Below are 22,527 nucleotides of genomic sequence, written 5' to 3' on the forward strand. Positions count from 1 at the left end.
CCAGCCCTTAGAAGCCCTCAAAAGGCCAAACCTCAGGGCGCCCTTCCACTCACAGCGCCGTGGAATCATCATTCCCCCTGCAGGAAACCCAGCACCAGACGCTGCAGCCCCTGCAGATCCCTCCACCCAGAGGGTAGGCAGCGTGGAAAAGTGCCGCCCCGCCCCAGAACCCGGGATCCGGGGTAGGGAGGAGGCGGCAAACTTAAAAGCTGCAACTGCAATATGCTTTTAAAAATAATAAAAGACCCCTGAAAGCCAGTGCTGTTCCCTTCGCCCCTCCGAGCTATGTGCGGTCCACCTTGACCGTCAGCTCACCCTCGCTCAGTTCTGCCAAGGGGACCCAGTTCTCAGATCTCGACCAAGGGGGATCTCCTCTCCGGCTAGCGCGCGGCTGGGCTGCGCCTCGAGCCTCCCCCGACCCCCAAGTTCACCCAGCACCCAGAGGTGCGAGAAATTAGTTTAATATGATGTCACTTGCCCATACCCCCTCCCCCCAGGCTGGTCCCATCTCACACACCCGCGTGGCCTGGGCTGCGAGTCGTGGAGCATCCCGGAGGGTTGCGGTGGGGCGCCACGCCGAGGCTAGCCTCCCCCGGCGCCCGCTCAGGTTCAGGCTCGGCCCTGGGCAGCCCGCCCGTGCATCGTTCCCCTGGTGCAGAAATCCTACCGCCGGTGCGCCCTGGGCGCGCCGCCGGGCCCCGCGCCGGCTCCCCGGGAATGCGGCCGTCAGGTGAGGTAGGCATGCGTGCCGGCTCCGCAGCGAAGCAGCAGCTGGCTGGGGCGCTGGGCTCGGAATCTGCCTCTTCTCCCTCTCCCCGCAAAAGAGAGGCCTCTCGGGGACTTTCCAGTGCCTTGTTGCGTTAGGACTGCATTCCCCCTTCCTTTTCCCTTTTATCTTAGTTTCTCCTTCAGATGCAAAAAGAGAGATCTCAGGAGTCCATGCCCAGTTCCAGCCTAACTCGGTCCACAGGCAGAGAATTATGAATGGATGCTGCCTTCTGATGAGGAAGTCGACTGGGGAGGTCTCTGCGCACGGCGCGCTCCATCAAAGCAGGGGCATTGGCCCCTCCACTGCTTCAATGCTGCAGGCTGAGACACCTAATTGACCACTGGGAAATCAGGTGCCCGGAGACCTGGGCGGGACGTAGCCCTGGGGCCACGCTAGGATCGAGAGCCTTGCCGGTGTAGACAGCTTCGATTTACAGCTCAGTGAATGGAGAGGACTGCGGCAGCCAAACCTCCCGGGCAGCAAGGCACGGCTGCACCAATGCTCCGCGGACAGCCGCCTGGTTCCGCGAGCATCTCCTAGCTCCACAGGGCTAAAGGGAACCTGCTAAAAATAATCCGTCCCCTGCCGCCAGCCGCAGTGAGCTGCAGGACTCAGTCCCCAGCCCCAAACTCGGTGGTGCGCGGGAGCCGGCCACAAAGCCCGGCCTGTGAGCTTAGACAAGCTGGAGGCTGCGGAGGATCCCGGATCCGGATTTCTTGTACCTCTGTGTTTCCTTCTCCCGTAGCGCGACCGCTGGGGCTGCGCGTTACCCATGCCCAGAGTGGCGGCGGGCTCCGCACATCACCAACAGGCTGGACCGACCGCAGCTGCTCAGCACCGCACCCCCGTGGCTCTCTTCTCACCTCCCTTATTCCTAGTTTATGGCCAACAGCAAAGGAAGGAATCAGAAACGCCGACGGTGCCAACCCCTCCAGCCCGGGCAGGAGGGTGGACACAGACTGGCGTAGAGCATGTGCCTGCATATAACAGGACTAGAGCACCCCAAAAATGTGACATTGCGTCCCCTTCCCCGATTCATCTCCGTACGCTGAAACCTCGCATCCTAGACACATCTCACCCTGCCCGGGCTGAAAAACACTGCAAGGACAATGCCTTTGCAGCCACGTATTAATCTCCAGGGAGCAGCGATTTACTAAACCACACCTGAGGTTGAACCAGGGTTAAAAACTATGGCAGTGTGTGACCATAGCTTAAGTTGGTAGGCTCTCCATATAGCAACCTAATGCAGAAGGCAGAGAGCCATTTAGGGCCACTTCAAAGACAACACTTATGGGATATGTCCTAATCCCATACACAACAAAAAGAAACCCAGTGAATGAAATTATCCAAAGATGATTTGTGGGATGTTGTTTTTGGTAATACGTCTTTGAAACCTATTTAGGGAAAACTTGACTCTTTTCTGACTAGCTTGCCTATTTTCAACTAGGGATGTTTAGGCGCTGGGCAGATTTGCATGTGTGGGCAATACTATATCCACCAGGCCTGTAACTTCTCCAGAATTCACAATTGTGAAACACTCCACTTCCCAAGGTCATAATAAACATTGGGTTTTGCCTGTGTATGAAATAAAGAATATTTCCTAATTGGCATTACTATGAATTAATGTAGTATCACATGAAGTATCACCTAGAACCCAAGTCAGTCTGGGTTAGCTGTTCTCCACTAGCCTCCTTGGAGGGCTGCCAGTTGCTGGCAAGGACAGAATCTAGTGGGAGTCCCCCAGAAGACAGAGTGTGACTGGGGCAGGAAGGATGAGGTGGGAGGAGATGGCATGGCCACTCCCCCAGTGAAGGTGAGAAGACTGCCATGCACCCCAAAGTTTAAGGGGTGGGTGGGTAAAGGAAAAGGTCATCAGAGAGGAAGAGAGACATTACTCAGAGAAGCAGGAGACCAGGATGGAAGTGGGGAAGGGCCCCATCTCAGAAACAGGGGGATGGACGAAAGAGTTTTAAGAAGGCAGGGTGATGTATAATGTCAAATGTCACTGAGGGGTCAGTGGGAGGAGTTCTGCCTGCCAAGGGCAGACCTGAACCCCTGAGGCTTTGGGAAGGCTTGATGGATTGGCTACTGATGGGAGATGTGAAGTGGGTGCGAATACCAGTCAGAGCTTCTCAAAGGTAAAGGGAAGTCCTTCCCTTAGCCTTGCTCCTCAAAGGACCGGCAGCCCCTGGGGGTTTGGTAGAGATGCACCTTCTCAGGTCCTCCCAGACCTGCTGAAAAAGACTCTGGAGTGAGGCCTGGCCATCTGTATGTTAACAAGCTCTCAGATCAACTTCAAACAGGAAGCCTCACCATGTACGAATTCAAACCTCTCAGGTCTTGACATTAGAATTTACATTAGGGTGAGCAAAACGGCTGCCCTCAACAGCAATCCCTGGCAAGTGCATGGGTAGCTAGTGGCCAAGTCACTAATCATGCAGCCCAAGGAAATGAACTGCATTGCTTGGGGTTTTCAGGTCTGCTCTATCATGGGAGAGCCTTGACAATGAAGTCTGCAGAATTCCACAAAGCAATGAAAATGGCCACGTCTTTTCTCCTTTGTATTGATCTTTACAATAATGAGGTGGTTGTTAACAGTGATGGCAAAAATAATGATATAACTAGATTGCTTAAATTTGAATGATATTTTAGCAAGTCCCTTGGCAGAGAGGTGAAAACAAAGAGAAAAAGAAAAAAAGAAAAGTAAAGAAAAGAAAAGAAAACCACACAGGCTTTGTACCCAGAAAGACCTGTGTTTGAATCGTAGCTCCTCCAGTTCTTAACAAGTGTGGCCTTGGGAAAACTATTTGACTTCTCTGAATCTTGAATCTTCTTTGAATCAGTTTCTCATTTGTAAATGAAAATAAGAATACCTAATTTATAGCGTTGCTTAAAAGAGTAAATAAAACAATAAAGCACCATGATAGTGCCCAGCACATAATAAAAGCTCAACAAAGATGGTTCCTTCCTACCTGTGTTTGAGGTCTTCGCACGTAATGCTCATATTGCATTTTTTTGAGGTCCCCCTATCCTCTGTATGGTGGTTAGGGTATCTGATGCTTCCTGTGGCTCAAAGGTTCAAATCTAAGCCCTTATTGAGTATCTCTTAGATGCCAGGTACTGTGCTGGGTGCTTGTGGGGATACAGCAGAGTCTGGACCCAGTTGGAGCTGACGTTCTAAGGAGTGAGTTTACCTCCCAGTCCATATAGGTATCCTTTTCTGATATATATTTTAAATTATTATTTTAATTGATACTTAATAATTATGCATATTTTCAGCATACGGTATGATATTTCAATACATGTGTACAAGGTGAAATGATCAAAATAGGGTAATTAGCAAATTGATCATCTAAAGCATTTATCATTTCTTTTTGTTGGAAACATTTAAAAATCCTCTATTCTAGCTATTTCAAAATATACAATAAATTCTTGTTAACTATAGTCACCCTACAGTGCTATATGCCACTAGAACTTATTCCACCTACCTAGCTGTAATTTTTTAATTCATTAACCAAACTCTCCTTATCCCCACACCACCATCCCCAGCCTCTGGTAACCACTATTCTACTCTCTACTTCTATGTGATCCTTTTGGTAGCTCTCACATATGAGTGAGAACATGCCATGTTTGTCTTTCTGTGCCTAGCTTATTTCACTTAACATAATGTCCCCCAGTTTCATCCATGTTGCTGCAAATGATAGGATTTTATTCTTTTTTATGGCTGAATAGTATTCTATTGTATATATAAGCCACATATTCTTTATCCATTCATCTGTCAATGGACACAGGTTGATTTCATATCTTGGCTATTGCAATTAGTGCTGTAATAAACATGGGAGTGCAGATGTCTCTTCGACATACTGATGTTTTTACTGAAAGCCAAGGGTACCAGGTCTCACAGACAATTGTAAATGTGTCCTTCTTTAGGATAGTGATGATCTATAGCAGGGGTCAGCAAACGTTTTCTGTAAAGGGCCAGGTAGAAAGCATTTTAGGATTTGCTGGTTATGTAGTCTCTGTTGCAACTACTCTACTCTGCTGTTGTAGCTCAAAAGCAGCCATCAATGGTGCATATATGGATGGATGTGGCTGTGTTTCAATAGAACCTTCTTCATAAAAATAGAGAGTGGGTGGGATTTGGCCCATGGGCCATAATTTGCCAACCTCTGATCTACAGTATGGCTCGGGAAATAACTATTTCCTTTAATTGGTATTGCCAGGAAATGGTAAAGTCTACATAGGTAATTTTCCATATAACTAAAGTTTATCCAACCAAGAACAATTTTCTGAAGCCCCTTATTGTTCTGAAGCATATTTTATACTTTCCCTGGAAGAAACTGGCTAATCAGTTGTTCACTAAACTATCTCCTTCTTTCTCTTACAGCTAAACTACTTTCCCAGCCTCCCTTGCAGTTAGGTACAGCCCTATAACTGAGTCCTGGCCAATGGAATGTGGGCAGAAGTTATGTGTGCCTCCAGCCTTGGCACATAAAAGCTCTTACCTATTCCTACACACATTTTCTTGTCTTCCCTGCTGGCTGAACACAAAGGCTCTGTGGGATGGTGGATTCCCAAGATGGGAAGAGCCTAGGTACCCACCTGCATGCTAATCAGCATTAAACTGCAAGGAAAGTGAGAGGTAAGCCACTGAAATATTGGGGGTTTATTACCAGAATTAGCCTACCTTGAGTAATTCACTTTCCTATCTCTTTAATCACATGCTACAAAACACAATTTAATGTTTTGTTGATTACTTAGGGTCTTTATTAAGAAAGCTTATTATTGGTCTCTATGGTAACACATTTCTAAGACTCCTTTTTGGATTTCCATGCTCTTTCCTTGGTATTTAATTCTCCACTATCATTCCTTTCTCAACCTTCTTTTAGCTCCTTTCCCCAGAGTTTAAGCCTCCAGTGAGCTGGGGATAACAGACACCCATGGTTGAGAAACATCTGTCCATTAAAGACGAGTTACCAATTCTCCGGCAAGAACCAAAAGGATACATGTGGGCTTGCTGACAATTATTTGTAGCCTTGGGAAACTCTTTTCACTTACTTCCAGGTTTAGTGCTGTATTCCTGAAAGCTGAAGTTATTGGAAGTTCAGCAGCCCTGAGAAGAGTAGGGGTATTTCTGTATTGTTGAGCTTACAAATTTTCAAAGCTTTCATTCTTTTACTAGCCATCTTGGGGGAGTCCATGATACAGATTCCAGTTCTGTCCTTCAACATGCATGGACTATTCAATTATCAAAATACTGTCATTTCCTGATTTTGTACATATATATTTTAGCTGTTATATGCTCCAAATCTCCATTTTAAATTCACCTTTTCTGGTTTATTTACTGTTTTGGTGACACAAACAGATCTTAATTGACTCCTATTTTACAGGAGCTGGAAGAATTGACTCTAAAAGGCTAAATAGTTTTAATTCAGTTCAAGAGGTGGTATGCCTCAGACAATTTACCAAGAAAATCCAGGTGTGCTTTAGACATGGTCTTCGGATTATTCTGACAGGTGGGAATGTGGTCCTTTCCCAGCATGAGGTGGGATACAGGAGAGGAATTCGTGGGGCTGGATCAAGGGGAGAAAGACTGGAGGAAGTCAATGGAGCCCAAATACTTTGACAGTCTGATTTTACTTCTTTATTGTAAAAACTAAGATGATCATATTTAAATGATCCTCTTGGTCTGTTTCTTCATCTATAAAATAAGGAGGGTGGAGATGATCTCTAAAATTTTCTCTACGTTTTTCATTGTGTAAGTCAATTTTTCTATGAGACTTGGAACCAAAAATACCTTCTAAAATGATTTCTGATCATCAGTACTTATTTTATCTTCCTGTTTAGGCTGAGCATCCAGAATTGGCCATTCTACCTATAAACCTCAGCATCTGCAAGGGAAGTAATATGTTCTGTGATCTGCCCAGGGCTGGATAACCTTTTGGTCCCAGAATGACCTTAAGGGTGAACTTGGGGATCCCAATTCTAGCTCTACTGTATTTATACCACACCCATTCTCTCCTTATGTTTACCTAGGGTGACTTTCCTGCTTTATTCTCTTTGACTCAAATACATGCTGAGACCCAATTATGAAAACTCAGTTTTGTCTCCAAGGCTTACTTCCCTGGAGCAAGTTGAATGTCCCCTCCAGAACTATGCATGTGGTAGAGCTTTACTTCTCACTTATCCCAGTAGCAGCACATTACTATTGCTGCTGCCCCACCACTGTTCACAAGGGACTCCCTTGACTTCCAGAAGAAATAGCTGCTATAAAATGGATCACTCATTCATAAGGAACTATATGTTTATTCATATATATTTTATATCATAACAAATGTAAATTAACTTCAGGGTGCGACTACCCAAGCTAGTATCTATGTGGCTGCCTGTATAAAATTTCTCCCTCAAAATTCTCCAAACCATCTGGCATAAACTACTGTATTGTGACCTGTTAAAATAAGTAACAGCTGTGATAATCCCTCTCAATTTATAGCAAGCTATAAAACTTTGCATATACTGGCAATGAATATAAAATAATAAATAAAACCATTATCATTCTGTGCTGTCTTGGTGGGAATTATGATGATTTAGCCAAAATGGAGCCCTATAGAATGCATCAGAGGAGAAGATTAAGCAAAGGTTTTGCCCAACCTGGCCTCCTCTAGCCCCCAAAGACTAACCTCACTATTTAGAATTCCTGGATGTGTTTGAAAATCTTATCCAATGTAAATACATCCTTTCTGAAAAAACATGGTTCCCATACATTGCTGCCCAACTTCTAGTATTTCAAAGCCTCCTTTTCTGATGGTGGGTTTCCAAAATTGCACAGTATATCCAGACCATAAAGAAAAAGCAAGCTATGCATAACTCAAAAATGTGAATAATCTATAGCACCAAAGCTAAGAATTGTCTTGGAATTTTTAACTGTAAGTTTATGTTTGCAAACATTGCAAAGATCCCAGGTTGAAAAATATTGTATTGAAGTCGTCTCTCAAAGATATGTAATATGTGAACAAAGACAAGCTGGTATCTGGAAGGGAAAGGGGTGGGACAGCTTTGATTCTGAATGAAAGAATCACTATGCCCACTACACACCAATTTTACAAAATTAAGGGGTCAAGGAAGGAAATTAGCACCGTGAATGGCTCTTTACTAGGTTCTGGGCATTACCCCATAACCTTATTTAATCCTCACAACAGATATGTGCCTTAAATATTATTATTCCTGTTTCATGGTTAGGAAACGAATGTTCAGAGAGGTTAAATAAGTTGCCCAAGGCCATCCAACTAACAAGTTGGAGAGACGGAGTTTGAACTCAGGTCTGTATGATTTCAAGATTCGTGCTCTTTCTACCTCACTATACTGTCTCTTGGGCAGCTGTTCAAAACCTTTTTCTGCCATGACCCATGGTATTTACGTGAACCACTCATTATCACAACCGTGGGAAATTCCCACCCCTTTTTCTCACATTTATTTGAATACAAGGAGAGTTAGCCTACTATTAGAAGAACTTCAAATCCATTTTAATTTATGCATATAAAAATTTGCAAATACAGGTGCTTCGTTATTGCGATAGATTTCAAAAATAGCCATGCTACTTTTCAGCTCTTCCCAGCAAGAGGCGGAATCTGTTTCTCCACCTTGAACCTGAGCAGGCCTTATGACCTGATTTGGCCAGAAGAATGTGGTGGAAGTGACATTGTACATGTCTTAGCCTGGGCCTCAAGAAGCCTTGCAACTTCTGCTTCTGCTGGTCTTGGCACCTGTCCTCCTTACTGCTGCTCATGAAGAAGCCTGGTCCAACCTGTTGGATGATGAGGTACAGGTGGCCCAGTTGTCTCCTACCCCCATCTTGATCTGCTAATCACCAGACATGAATAAGGCCACTCTAGGTCATTCAGCCCACCTGACTATAGACATAAGCAAGCTCCACAGAGCTTAACTGAGCCATCCCAGACCAGAAGAACCAAGCACTAAATTTTAAGCCACTAAGTACTGGGTGATTTTTTATGCAGAAAAGGCTAACTAATGCCATTCTTTAAAATAAATTTCTGGCCATATGTCAAAACAGATACTAATGCTTGAGGATTGTTGGTTTGAGCACAAGGATCATAAACTAAAGACTTAAAAAAATAAAAGATAAATCCTTTCTGATGGCTCCAAATACTGTCGCTGCTCAAGGTCTTCACAGTACTTCAATATGCCCCATGAAAGTGCCAGTTCAGAAAGGATTCCTATGGATACAGTTCCAGAAGACCACCTTTCCTCCTCCAATCCTGGGCTTGGCAGCTTGATTTTGGGTGATATGGTTTTGGGGAAAGAATCACCAAGGCGAATGGCTCAGAGCTTCCCTCAAGAAACAATCAGTGGATGGAAGCAAGAGAAAAAGAGATCATGTGTTTCAAGACTGCTAATGCCAATACATGATCCATTATTGAAATCCATCATTGAAATTAAAAAGTAATGCTGTGGGCCAAGAAAAACTATGATTTGTTAGAATATGGGGTCAGTTTTGTATTTAACAACATAGTCATGCTGTCTTCCTAAGAAGATAAGGTATGCAAAGACACAGGTGGGAGAGAGGGAAAGAGATATCCACCCTCCCTTTTCACACACTTGGGAAATGTACAGATGGAAACCCTCAAAAGGAAGGAAGGAATGCTGTAATTATAAACCAAATTAGGGCCAAAGTGAACTATCTGAGAAAGGAAGTTACAACTAAGTACTTAAAGCAGTGTTCTCAACCTTGACTGTATGTTGGAATTTCAGCATAGTGAAAGCAACTCCAAAGCTTGCATTCTTAATCTCTACAGGGATTACTAGCTTTATTTATTATACTCAGAAAAAATGTTCAGATTTGGACTTTCCACCAGTTTCTACAAAAGCCATTTCTTTTTAAGAAAATGCTGGGGTAACATATTACTTGATCGTTCAGCTATCTTAGCATGTGAATGCTTGTGCTCTTTTTCTTAGTATCTTAGCATGTGAATGCTTGTGCTCTTTTTCTTATTTTCTTAGTAAATCTTGGAGCCTTTGAACTTTGAATAATTTCTTTTTTCTTTCTCCCAGTGCCCTCTAGTTACACAAACACACACACACAAAATTACAGAAGCAGTATTTACATCAATACGTCTATGGCTTTTTCATTTGGTATTTACAGTACTGAGTGAATGAATTAATTCAGTTCATTTTGCTTCTTAGGAAAAAAGATGTGTAATGAAAAGAGGTCCCTTTTAGTCTACGCTTGCAAGGTTTCATAAAGAGTAGATAAAGGAGAAACAGAGAGAAGGAAACCCTCCTTATAAACCTAAGAAAATATATTGGTCTGTACCCTAAACATTTTTTTTCTACATCTGCAGTTAAAAACGTACTAATTTTGTTCCAGAAAAGGGGATGTTTTGCTGAGCAACCTTATAAATTAAAACAAACCTGTCTATACCAGTATTTGCAGTCTCACCTAGTTCAGGTTCTGAACTTGTTTCCCAACAGTTTTTCCCAGTCTGAGAACATGCCTAGGACAGTGGATTAAGGCTCTAGTCTGGGACGTCCATTGGTTGCCTTCCCAGCAGAATCAGAAATGACATTTCCAGAGCAGAGGAGACATAAAAGTAGTATCATGTACTCAGTTGGGAGGGAAGGCTTCCTCGTTTGAGGATAGGGTTGAGTGGAATAGCAGGAAAGAGAAATGACCAGGTATGGAGAAATTACCAGGTATGGAGAAATTACCAGATATGGAGAATCAATGGCCCCTCTGAGATACTAGAAGCTTTACTAGAGAAGCCAGGTAAAGAAGTCTCCTGTTCTTGTCAAAAGCCCCTTATCCATGTCTTACCACCTAGACTTTGACATGAAAGAGAATCAAGGCACAGTTTGGCTTGCTCTTGTAAGGTTTTGGTTTACAGTAATTCACTTCTAAAAGGAGAAACGAAACTGGGCATGGTGGTTCATGCCTGTAGTCCCAGTGCTTTGGGAGGCTGAGGCAGGAGAATTATTTGAGGCCAGGAGTTTGAGACCAGCCTGGGCAAAATAGTGACACCCTGTCCCTACAGAAAATAAAAAATCAGCTGGGCATGGTGGCTAATCCCAGCCACTTGGGAGGCTGGGGTGGGAGGATTACTTGCGCCCAGGAGTTTGAGGCTGCAGTGAGCTGTGATCACGGTACTGCACGCCATCCTGGATGTCAGAAGAGCAAGACCCAGTCTCTAAAGAGATACATACATACATACATACATAAAAAGAGAAAGACAAAGCAACAGGAAGTTTCTGCAGAATAATTTCATAATAAGTGGACCATGTGTTAGAAAGTTGCTTTGCACATAGGAACTCCTTCACTCATAAATATTTCTTAACAAACAATATTTTTAAAAATTGACTTTTTAAAACAGAGAAAACAGATGATTCAGATGTTTCTTGTCTCAAGAGGGAACAGTTTTGGGATCATAGAGATGTAAATCTCAGTAGGATTTGTAAGAAAGAAGTTTTCTGGCTTTCTGGGATGGTCAATATGTATCCAAGATGGCCTAGTGATGATGCTGATAGAACTTTGAAAGAGCCCAGCGGGGGACCACACTGAGGTCCTCCCTGCCCACTTCAGCAGTTCTAGGATGTCACTTTGTGTCTCTGGATTTAGGCTCCCTCCCTTAGGCCCCCAGGCTTCGGGCAGTAAGCCGTATAAATTGGAGCCATAGGGTGCAGGGGTCTGATGCTTAAATGCAGTCAGTCTTCAGGCTCAAAGTGTTCTGAAGCTCATTTCTAAGTCAGTTTTCCCTTTTAATTCAGGACACATTTTCCCATGGAAAAGAAACTACAGATGGTGTTTAGAGTTCCAGGTTTTTCCATCAAGGCCTATTTCCCCCATAATATTCCTGGAAAATATGTATTTGCAATGAAGAGTGGAAAATAATACTGGTATCATGGTAGTAAGTAAACAATATTAATATAACTCAAGAAGATAGTTTTAAAAATTAATTTTAAATGCCAGTGCCTGATGAAATGCAAGAATAATTAGAGAAAGAGTAGTAGGCTGATGGAGACTTTGGGGTCTACAAATGAAATATCTGTCTTTTTGAAGATTAATGATACTGATTCTCTATTATGTCTGATATCACTTGAAAGATTAACTCATTCTAAAAAATAATATTTCTTGAGTATGTAAAATCCACTAGACAATACTATAGCAGAGATGAAAGACCTAGTGCCTACTCTGAAGGAGACCATTGAATGGCTGCCTTGAGAGACACTTTTTTATACCTGGTTTTCAGGGGAACTTATGCATACTCCTGGCATTTCAGAAAGCCACAGGATAAATATAGAAGGATGTTCCTGGACCACTAGCTTTACTCAATGATTGTTTGAGGAGAGATTATTTTACATTACATAACATAGATAATACTGCTAATTTTATAAGAATGCTTAGGATGAGGCATGCAATTACAAAAAAAATTCAGATGATCATATAAAAGACTGTTTGGGGCCATGCCTGACTTTATCTCTCCCTATCTCCACCACTGGCTCAGGTCCTCATAGGGGTACTGGTTCACCCTTTTCCCTTGGAAGCACCACCATCCACTAAAAGACAGACAGGCACAACTATCTTTTCTTTACATATGGGCTATGGAAAGGGAGATATCTAAATCACCCTGGGCAATTTCAGGGAAGGCTTCCCCCAGAAAAGTGATGCTTAAGCCAAGGCTTCTAAACTGAAGAAATAGCCAGGCAAAATAGGTCATAAAAGCATTCGGAGGTTTTAGTGTACACAGACCTGTAGGCGTGTGAGACAGCATGATGTGATGAGAAACTGCAAGCAATTTTGTATGACTGGAACATCTGGCTGGTGTGGGGAACTTCAGAGACACATGCATTATCATTCTAAGGTGCAAGAAGGGAAGTGGAGGGGAAAAAAGATGTTGAATTCAAGAGTTCTCTGTTCCAGTCAACAGGCGGCATTGTTGGCCCAGGGCACCTTTGTGGTTATCCAGAGCAAGTGGCCTTGGGAAATTTGAGAAAGCAGATGGTGGTATGAAGATAGCCAATTGTAGATGGGAGACATTTAAAAATAGGTTTATATAACTACAGAAAGAGTTGTAATCATATTTGCTACTTGTTACTTCATTCAGAGACTTTGAATGAGATAAAATATGGTCCCTGCAAGCAACTTCACCAGATGCTAAAGTTAAGAAATTAGAGGACAAACTATCATCTTTCTCATCATGGAAAAACACCATCTCTTCATGCTGACCTGCCAACATATCCAAACAACAGTGTCGGAAATTCTGCATTGTAACTTCTTGACCTATCACAACTACCAGCACTTGTTAATCTATCACCTTATATGATACCAGAGGACATTTACAACCTTCTCCTGGGAAACAAACATTTGAACAATACATCACTGATAAACAATGCTTAGCAATAAATATATCAGTTGCAGACAATCAAGTTAATTAGCAAAAAGTTCTAGTGTCATTAAAGAAACCAAAAGTGAAAGTAACAGACTTTACCTACCATGCCTCTCCCTTTTTTCAAGACACAGGACACTATTGGCTCTGTCCCTTGTCCAAGTGACACCACTTCTCAGTTCACAGTCTTGCATTTTGGTTGAGGCCATTTCTTCTGATCAGTTTTTGCACCTTCGAATCAGAACTAAATTCCTTCTACTTTGGATGAACTAAACAGAGATTGTAGCACAGGCCATGGCACATCTTTTAACCCTTAACCTCATTGAGAGCTCCCACTTTCCCCAAGGCACTGTATGATAACCTAAAAATATCACTTTCATGTTTAGTTTGGGATCATTATTTTCAAACCCCTGCAGACAGTATAATCTACTGGTAAACAACAAAACAAAACAAACAAACAATAACAACAACAACAAAAACATAGGTTTTGGAGCCAGAAAGAACTGAGTCTAAATTCTGGTTCTGTAACAACTAAGCTGTAATCTTGGGCAAGTTGTTATGTAAATATTCTAAGCCTCATTTTCTTCATCTATGGAATCAGAGGAATAATTGTACCTACATCAGAGGGTTGTGATGAGGATAAGCTATGACCAAGCAATTAGCATAAATCTCCTGAGCACATAAGTCATTAAATTACTTTTAACATTAACATCCTGGTTTCCCCCAGCCACTGCATGTGACAATCTCCTCAATCCCTAACATCAATGGACAAGCCCCTCTCAAACACATTATATCCATCACTTATGAGGCAAAAATACTTAGACTGCCATCTTAACTGCTAAACTTAAAAAAGAAATGTTTCATTGCTTATTTCCAGAAATACCTTTCCTTTCTGACTTGGATGAAATCACTGGAAGATAAACAGATTAGAAGAAAATAAAAATAACCAGAATGAATAGTTTTTGAAATTGCTAAAATAAGCTGCTAAAAACAAAGACCCCTGGAGAAATTATAGCATAAGCTATTAGTTTTATATTTACATCTTCACTTAAATATCCACCCACTACCAAAATTGTAAATCAGTGTATAAGATGTTATATTGGGAAATGGAGTGGGGTTAAAAAAAATCTTTTGATACTTGGTTGGGTCTGCTTTCATCTTGCCAGAGGCGAACTAATATTAACCAAAGTATCCCAAAATATAAAAGATGACAGTCTCAGAAAGAATGGGATAAGATCAGAGAAAAAGGGGTCAGGAAAAAGGGCTTTAATTACTTGTGGTAACATACTTCCAATACCACCTCCTAATTGCAATGATAATAATAGTAGCAATGACAACAACTACAACCATTTATTCAGTCCTTATGTCCCAAGCAGTGTGCCATGTGCACTATTTTAATTATGCCATTAAATCTTCACAACAAGTCTATGAGATTTTGTAGAAGAAACCAAAGGTTAGAAAGATATACCCTGGGTCGAGCACGGTGGCTCACGCCTGTAATCCCAGCACTTTGGGAGGCCGAGGCGGGCGGATCACGAGGTCAGGAGATTGAGACCATCCTGGCTAACACGGTGAAACTCCGTCTCTACCAAAAATACAAAAAAACTAGCCAGGCCTGGTGGCCCTCGCCTGTAATCCTAGCTACTAGGGAAGCTGAGGCAGGAGAATCGCTTGAACCCGGGAGGCAGAGGTTGCAGTGAGCTGAGATTGCGCCATTGCACTCCAGCCTGGGCGACACAGTGAGACTCCAACAACAACAACAACAACAAAAAAAAAAAAAAAAAAAAGAAAAAAAAAAAAAAAAAAAAAGAAAGAAAGAAAGAAAGAAAGAAAGAAAGATAAACCCTAAAATGTTTCTCTGGCTAACACATTTCTACCAATTCATCAAAGCCTAGCTCAAATCTCACTTCCTTAGAAGCTTCCTTCCTTTTCCCTTGTTACCTCCTCCATCCCACATCCAGTTTTTCTTTCTCCAATCATTTTGAAGTTTGTTTTTGTCTTTTCTTTTTAAATAGACATACTTGAGAATATAATCACACATGGATATTTGGTTCTACTGTTCTTTCACAGAATGCTGAATGGGTTGGGTCTCTAAATGTAGCTGTGACACTTTAAAGATAGGTTCTCAGCTTTGCCCCAAATACAGAGCAGGATGTAGGGCAGATTCTATACCTACAGAATCTGATCTAAGCCTATATATCTATTAAATTGCAATAAATTGGATTTTTGCCCTTTACCAAGTTTCAGAATTCATAGTTATTTTCAGCTTGATATGTTGGACCAAGGGCAGAGAAGTGTTGTTGTCCTACAGAGGGCTCCAGCCACAAGAATGTTGTGGAACAGGAAAGGAAGTCATTTTTTATCATTGAACTCAAAAGCTTCTTTTCTTATATGAATCAAAGGTATATCTTATCTCCCAGATATTTCTTCTGAGTCCATCAGTGGCTGGGCCTGCCACCCTCCTATAAAAGGAGAGTAGACAAAGAGAAGTAGAATGTGATTTGGCAGCAAAGGACATTTTTCCCCGGCAGAAAATGGAGTGACTTTTAGCTTATCTGTTGTCACCTTGTTAATGTGGTCATTGTTCTTCAAAATAAAATCTCCTCTTCTTACCCATGATTTCCTTTGTGTAAAAGTAAATAAATAAATAAAAAAGCAACTAAAAACTCAGTGGAGAGAGGTAGAAGGGCAAAAATAAAAGCCTAATCAAGAGAAGCAACAAATCAACTCTTTTTTACGGAAAAACACTCAACACACAATTATCTTAATTCTCCCAAGTGGTTATTTTGCTTGCTTTCTGAGACAGGTGTGGAAAGCACTAGAAACCCATGGCCCCTGTCATCACCCCTGGTTTTCAAAGCAGGAACTATAGGCCTATATTAGTTGGGATGCAGAATTTGTCATCCGTTTAAGCCTAGGGCTATGTGGCTGTTGATGTGTGTCCCTGGCCTGTTCTCAAACACATCCTTATTCAAAAATTAATCATGCAGCTCTTACTTGCTGTGAATGTTTCCAGGGATAAAAACTTAGATGGAAAAGGGAGCTTAGTTGTTAATGGCCAAATGTCATCCATGGCAAGCATAACACAAAGACAAGGTGGTGAGAGAAGAGTGATTTACTCTATCTTGAAGAACAAATGAAAACTTCCTCCTCACTTAATTGCAAAGGTGGGATCAAGAAGGGAGCAAAGACAACATTCCTGGGAGGCCTCAGTTCCTTGAAGCTGAGGAAGCATTTGCATCTTTCCTCTTTTTGGAGCTTGACATTTGACCTCTGGATGCTGAAGAACCAGTTCTGTGTTTCAGTTGTGAATGGATATGGCTGAGATTAATTCCCTTCTGTATGTCCTTTCTGCCATTTCAGGAGCCAGGGGGTGCAGCTACATTCAAGATCAATGAGTTATAGCCACATGCAAGGCCATGAAAACTAATATCCTTCAGGAGAGTGGAGTTTCCATTATTCTTGCTGAGCCAAAAGGAGTAGGAGAGAGAGAGCCATGCTACCCAACAAAGTATTCAGAAGTATAAGGTGGGCTTCAGAGAAAATTAGAAGATTCTGCTTTGAACACAGATAAGTAACTTCCACTTCAGTCTACCTCTATATACAGTGGAGTTCTGCAGGATGGAGAGAGTGTGGAGAGCAGATTACAGTTGCTTATAGCTTCCTGTAGCCTTATCCCTTCCTAAATCTTACTATCTCCTCCTATGTCCTGCAGACTCAGAGAAGGCAAGAATCAACCAAAGGCAAATAGGCATTTTTTAAAACTCACCGAAAACTTGATACGTCTTAACCTACTTATCCTGACAAAGTCAGTTCACAAGTCCTCTCCTCCATCAGCTTCACTTGGCTTCCCATGCCACCCCACAAGAAAGAGTTGGTTCCTCCTTCCTGTGAATGGGCCTCAAGGCACTGTGTTTAACCTTTCTGGTGTTCATGGGTCAGTATTCTCCTGATGCTATGGTTTGAATGTTTGTCCCCTCAGAAACTCATGTTGAAACATAATCTGCAATTTAACAGTGTTAAGAGGTGGGGTCTTTAAGAAGTGATTGGGTTATGACGGCTCTTTCCATAACCCAACGGATAAATAGATTAATGGATTAACAGATTAATGGGTTAGTGGATTAAATGGATTAATAGATTAATGGGTTATCACATGAATGGGTTAGTTATCACAAGAGTAGATATGTTATAAAAGCCAGCTTGGCTCTCAATGCAACCCCCCTATTACCCTGCGATGCCTTCCACAATGTTATGACACAGCATGAAGCCCTCACCAGAAGTCAACCAGATGCAACCACTTGATCTTGGACTTCTCAGCCTCTAGAACTGTAAGTAATACATTTCTTTTCTTTGTAAATTACCCAGTCTGTGATATTCTGTTACAGCAACAGAAAATGGACTAAGGTACCTGACTTGGAAGTCCTCAAGAACAGAACTGTGACTTAGTCATGTTTGATACTCAGAGCCAAGCCTAATGCCCAGCACAGAAATGCTGCTCCATAAAGTTTTGCTCCCCAAATGCTCACTTCCCTCAAGGCTCTGGCTATAACGTGCAGTCAAAATCCTACAGAGGGGAAAGCAACTCAGCTGGGTAGCCAGGAAAGAAGCCAGATCTGGGGTAAAGAAGCTCAAATAGTTCATTGAGGAACATCCCACAAGAGAAAATGAGATCAAGACAGTTCAGGGGAATTTCTGAATGGTGAGTTTTTGTGCTGAGTTTTTTCCTGGATTGCCTTGGCGTGCTCAATTCAGTGTAACATTTGGCTGCATGCCCTCCCCTAGGCACACTGTTGGTATTTCATGTCCCATCTGCCAGTGTCTCTGGAGGACATTAGGATAAGCAGTTTGATCCAGAAAGGATACCCACTGTCCTGGCCCTCTGCCCAAGACATGCAAATGGAGAGCACTTCCCAGCCACAAAGCTTTTGCCTGTGCCAGTGATGTATTACTTTTGCTATTATTATCCATAGCAACCATGGATTGAGCATCTACTAAGTGCACCATGCTAAGTCCTTTGCCTGAATTCTTTCATTTCATCATTATTTAAAGAATACAACAGGCAGATATTATTATCTCCATTTTAGAAATAAGGAAGTTGTGATCCTATAACTTAGTCACACAACTGATAAAGGGCAGAGTAAAGATTCACATCCAGATCTGGCAGACACCAAAACCCATTTTTCTCAAACCATGCTGTCTTGCCCAAAACTAACTATTCAGAGGATGAAACCAACAACAATAAGCCCACATAGAAAAACCAACGGAAATTACCAAAGCTATACTGTGAGGTAAATTTATAGTTTTCAATTCCCACATTTTTTAATGAAACATTCAATTTAAGAAATATTTTTAATAATTAAAAATCTCAGGTAAAGAGTATAAAATCAGATACATTAATTTTAGAATACAGAACATCAGTAAAATTGACAAAATGGTCTTTGCCATGAGACAGTGGCAGCCTATGCCTTGCTCCCTCTGAATGCAAGGTTCCCAGGAATGAACTAAGGGACCTAAGATGACATTGATACTGACATGAAAGCTTTGCTTCTGGGAAAGACAAATGCCCAGAGATCTGGGAACACATAATGACAATAGCTGTTGTACTCTCTGACCACTGACTATGGGTTGGCATAAGGGTCTGTGTCTCTGAGAGTTTGCCTGATCAGCTTAAGTGATTCTCACACCTGCCCAAGCCTCCAGGACACCCTTCTAAGCTAGACGCAACAGGAGCCTGAAATTTGAGTCACATGTCCACTTTTCCTGAAGACCATCCTATCCCTGGTAAGCCTAGCCCAAATATAGTCTATCAGCTACAACATCCAGCACGTGGCTGTGCCTTCCTCCCGACTGGGGAAATTTGGCAAGGGTTGAGAAGGATAGAAACCAGAGAGTTTGTTTTTCCCTGTATTATTCCTATGCTTACAAGGCAGTCATGAGAAACAATTGTTTCACAGCTTTAAATCTAGTAAATAGAACTCCCTTTGAGATTCCAGTTTGAAAGCTGGTGAAGATCAGAGTAACTCCATTGTTTATGTAATAAACACACACCCAAACCTCTAATATTTTTATAATGAAACCTGATGGTAATAAAATTTGTGTTAAGGTAAAAGCAGTCATTTTCCCCTCAGCTTTTATTGTGCTGAATGCAATATCTGCCAAGTCCTACTTGAAGGCATCTTTGATTAAGGGCCTAGTCTTCCCACTTGTGAGCCATCCAGAGTTGGCAGGAGTACCATGACCTTGCTGAGACTAATGCCCAAAGATAGCCAAACTCATGACACGCCAGCAGCTTCAAAAAAGTTGAGCTCTCTGCCAAGTAGCCCTGTCACCACCACCAGCCCCACCCAGTCCCTTCCTGGTCTGTCAGCCACGCATAGGCCTTGGATCTTCAACTTTTAAGGGAAAACTGGGTCAAGCTATTCTAAAGGCCTTCTCATCTTTTGTATTGAGCCTAAACTGAAACTTCTGGCAGGGCCTTATTTCTTTGGTACTTTCTCCCATTACTTAGTTCTTCAGGCCTAATAAATAAAGACTATCTGGCTGTTGGACGTTCTCTCCTGAATCCACTGATCTGTATGAAAATGTATGAACTTAGGCCCTTAATTGTCTTCCTTGGTTCCCTGAGGGGAATTGGGGGTTTGAGTGGGAGTGCAGTTCTTACTTCTTACCTAAATCAGTGATTCTCAACCCTGGCTGCACATTGGAATCCACCTGGGGAGCTTTAAAAACATGCACTGTTATCTGGACCCACTCCCAGATATTCTGATTTAATTGGTCTGGGGTGTTTAATTGTTATAATTGGCCTGCCTCTCAAATAATGGTTATTTTTCATAAATATATATGATATTAAGGACTTGTATTTGAACAACTTCTCTGCCACAAAATTCAGAAACCACAATGTCCTGAACAAACTGATAGAGGCTCCATGACACCCATTGGAAGCTGCCTGGTTCACAGGTGTGCTTCCTTCTTCTCCTGAGGGATCTTAAGTAACAAACTTGCACACAATAGTGCCTCCCCATCATCACGGCCTGGAAAGGCAGCTCAGAGAGAGTGTTCTCAGACAGCAGGTAGAACAAACCCTTCATTAAGAAAGGCTGCGTACACGGTGTTGGTAGCAGTTGGGCTAATAGGAGACCCTTAAAGCTTGGCCCTGTGTCAGCCTCTGCAGAGGCAGTGGAGGCAAATGTGCAGTGAAGGGGTTTAGCTGAGGCAAGGACAGTGGCCAGCATCAACTGTCACACTAGCCACCTTCTGCAGAACAACCTAAGAGCACATAGCAAGAAATGAAAGTAAGGCACTGTCCTTGACATTAAGGAGCCTGAGTTACAACTGAAGGACTAATAACCCCAGTGCTGGAAGAATACTGTAAAAAGTTCAATGCTTTTCAAATAGGGTTCAGTTGCATGGCCAACCTTATATGATAAAGAAGTATAGTGAAGGAGGGCTTAGAGGACTAAAGAAATCAAGACAGGCCCCACAGTGGTTTAACAGATTTGTGTAAGGCCATTGAAGATGTAACAGAAACTAGAGGTTGGGGGATTTGGTCTGGGGACTCTCAGTTCAGGGCTGTTTTGGGGACACTGAGAGATAAATAAATCTTTCTCTGTAATCTCAGGATGAGGGTAAGATACTGAGGAATTCCAAGAAGACTGGAGGGGGCAGTGCTGGAAGAGAAGAAAGCAGCATAGGGCCTGGTGCGAGCCCATGCAGGATGGGGCCCCTTTCCAGCAGTCCTGAGCTAGAGCCCTGGAATCCTGCCCTGGAATTTCCACTTGAGCTACCCTCTGGCCCTTCTTTAAGATGTTCAAATGTCAGAGCAGAAGAGGAGAAGGAAGAAAGGGTTGTCCTCTCTGTCTTGGGTAGTTTGATGCCTCAAAAGGAGAGCAAAGGTGAAAACATTGGCGAGCCAGTATGAGCAATGCAAGGTCCTCAAAGCTTAGGAGCCACTGACCCTAAATGTCAAAGTCAGCCTTGAGTGAGGGTCAAGTGCAGATTCCCCTCCTCACAGCTGTTCCTGTGAAAGGGCTCAGTTTCACTGGGAAGCATACTTCTCCTCTCCCCTAGAATAGGAGGTGGCTACACACAAGCCCCTCTTCGTTAGACCTAGCCTCCCCCTCCCCTTTGTCTTGCCAGGAAATGCTGCAAACCCCAAATACCTGCATTCTTGGGCATGCAGCAGGCCAGAGCCATGCTTGGATTCCCGCTCTGCTCCTTAAGGAAGGGCCTTTTCTTTTATGCAAAGACGTCTCTGAATGCCAGAGAGCTGAAAGCTGATCTGCTTAAGTCAGCAAGCAGGGCAGGGGGGGATGGAGGGCGAGAGAGGGCAACCTTCTGCAAGGAGGATGGCAGATTTTCACAGAACCTCTGTGCTGCCTCTAGGGCTCCCCCCGGAGGGGGAGATGGTCTCACCCAAGTGCTAGGCTGGCTGCTAATCCCTCCAGGGTTCACTTGAATGGCAAATCAGGACTCCAGGGCAGCCTGGACACACCCTGTCTCCAGAGGAGGGGCTTAGCACTTTCCTTTTTCATCCCTGGAGCAGTTTAGGTCCCAGTGGGACTTCTTTACAGCCTTGCTACTCCAAGTGCAGTTGGCCAGGGGGTTAGGAGCATAGGCATCAACATGGGAGCTTGTTAGAATGCAGAGTCTCGGGCCACACCAGTTTAAGAAGCTCTGCCAAGTGCCATGTGGTTATGGAAACCATTAGCACACTGCCAGAGACAGGCAGCTGGACAAATACCCAAACCCAGGGAGCCACAGCAGCCCACCCCTACACCAACTGCCTGATCAGGAGAAGGAATATATTCCATCCCATCACTCCATCGCTGCCCCAGGTTGCCACCCATTCTTCTCACCAGGTTGGGGCTGGCTTACTTGGCTGTGAAATTTTAGGTTGGTGTGAGGGCGCGCTATTCAACAGGTCTACAAATATTTGCACACATACCGAAAGGACAAGAATGGTGGGGGTGGAGGCAATACAACTGGAGTTTGCTCTTTGCAGGTTACGAATCAATTTCTGATCCCTTCCCACCCACCCCCTACCAACACACACCACCTGTATCAACATGTTAGACTCTCGTGATGCTGATAACAGCAGTAATAGTGCATAGCAAGAATACTCAAACCACTTCGCAAACAGCAACCATCCTGGACCCTGTTCAGATCTTCCTCTTGGCAAGAAAGGGAGAGTTTAGGGAATTCCACGTCTTTGCCCTAATAGCCTTATGTTTTCATGGCACATTATTTGCCTCCCACCTGAGCCCAGCAAGTGAATCTGTGTGCAGAAGCTGAAAGGGAAGAGAGAAGAAAAGAAGATAAACTAATGAAGAGTAGGAGACGAGCTTTTGCTTTGCAGTCCAG

The 22,527-nt window shown here is 43.0% G+C and overlaps 1 protein-coding gene across 2 annotated transcripts in view; it reads right to left on the reverse strand.

Annotated features, from left to right (window-relative positions):
• Positions 1 to 21,634, reverse strand: part of NHS (Nance-Horan syndrome (congenital cataracts and dental anomalies)) — a 101,666-nt gene extending 80,032 nt beyond the window's left edge. For both annotated transcript variants that reach the window (XM_011995512.1, XM_011995511.1), the window contains exon 1: positions 21,327 to 21,634. In XM_011995512.1, the coding sequence (XP_011850902.1) occupies positions 21,327 to 21,360 (34 nt within the window). In that variant the 5' untranslated portion in view covers positions 21,361 to 21,634. The remainder of the gene's footprint in view (positions 1 to 21,326) is intronic.
• Positions 21,635 to 22,527: the final 893 nt, after the last annotated feature.

The sequence above is a fragment of the Mandrillus leucophaeus genome, unplaced genomic scaffold (assembly GCF_000951045.1).
Source record: "Mandrillus leucophaeus isolate KB7577 unplaced genomic scaffold, Mleu.le_1.0 Scaffold490, whole genome shotgun sequence".
NCBI lineage: Eukaryota > Metazoa > Chordata > Mammalia > Primates > Cercopithecidae > Mandrillus > Mandrillus leucophaeus.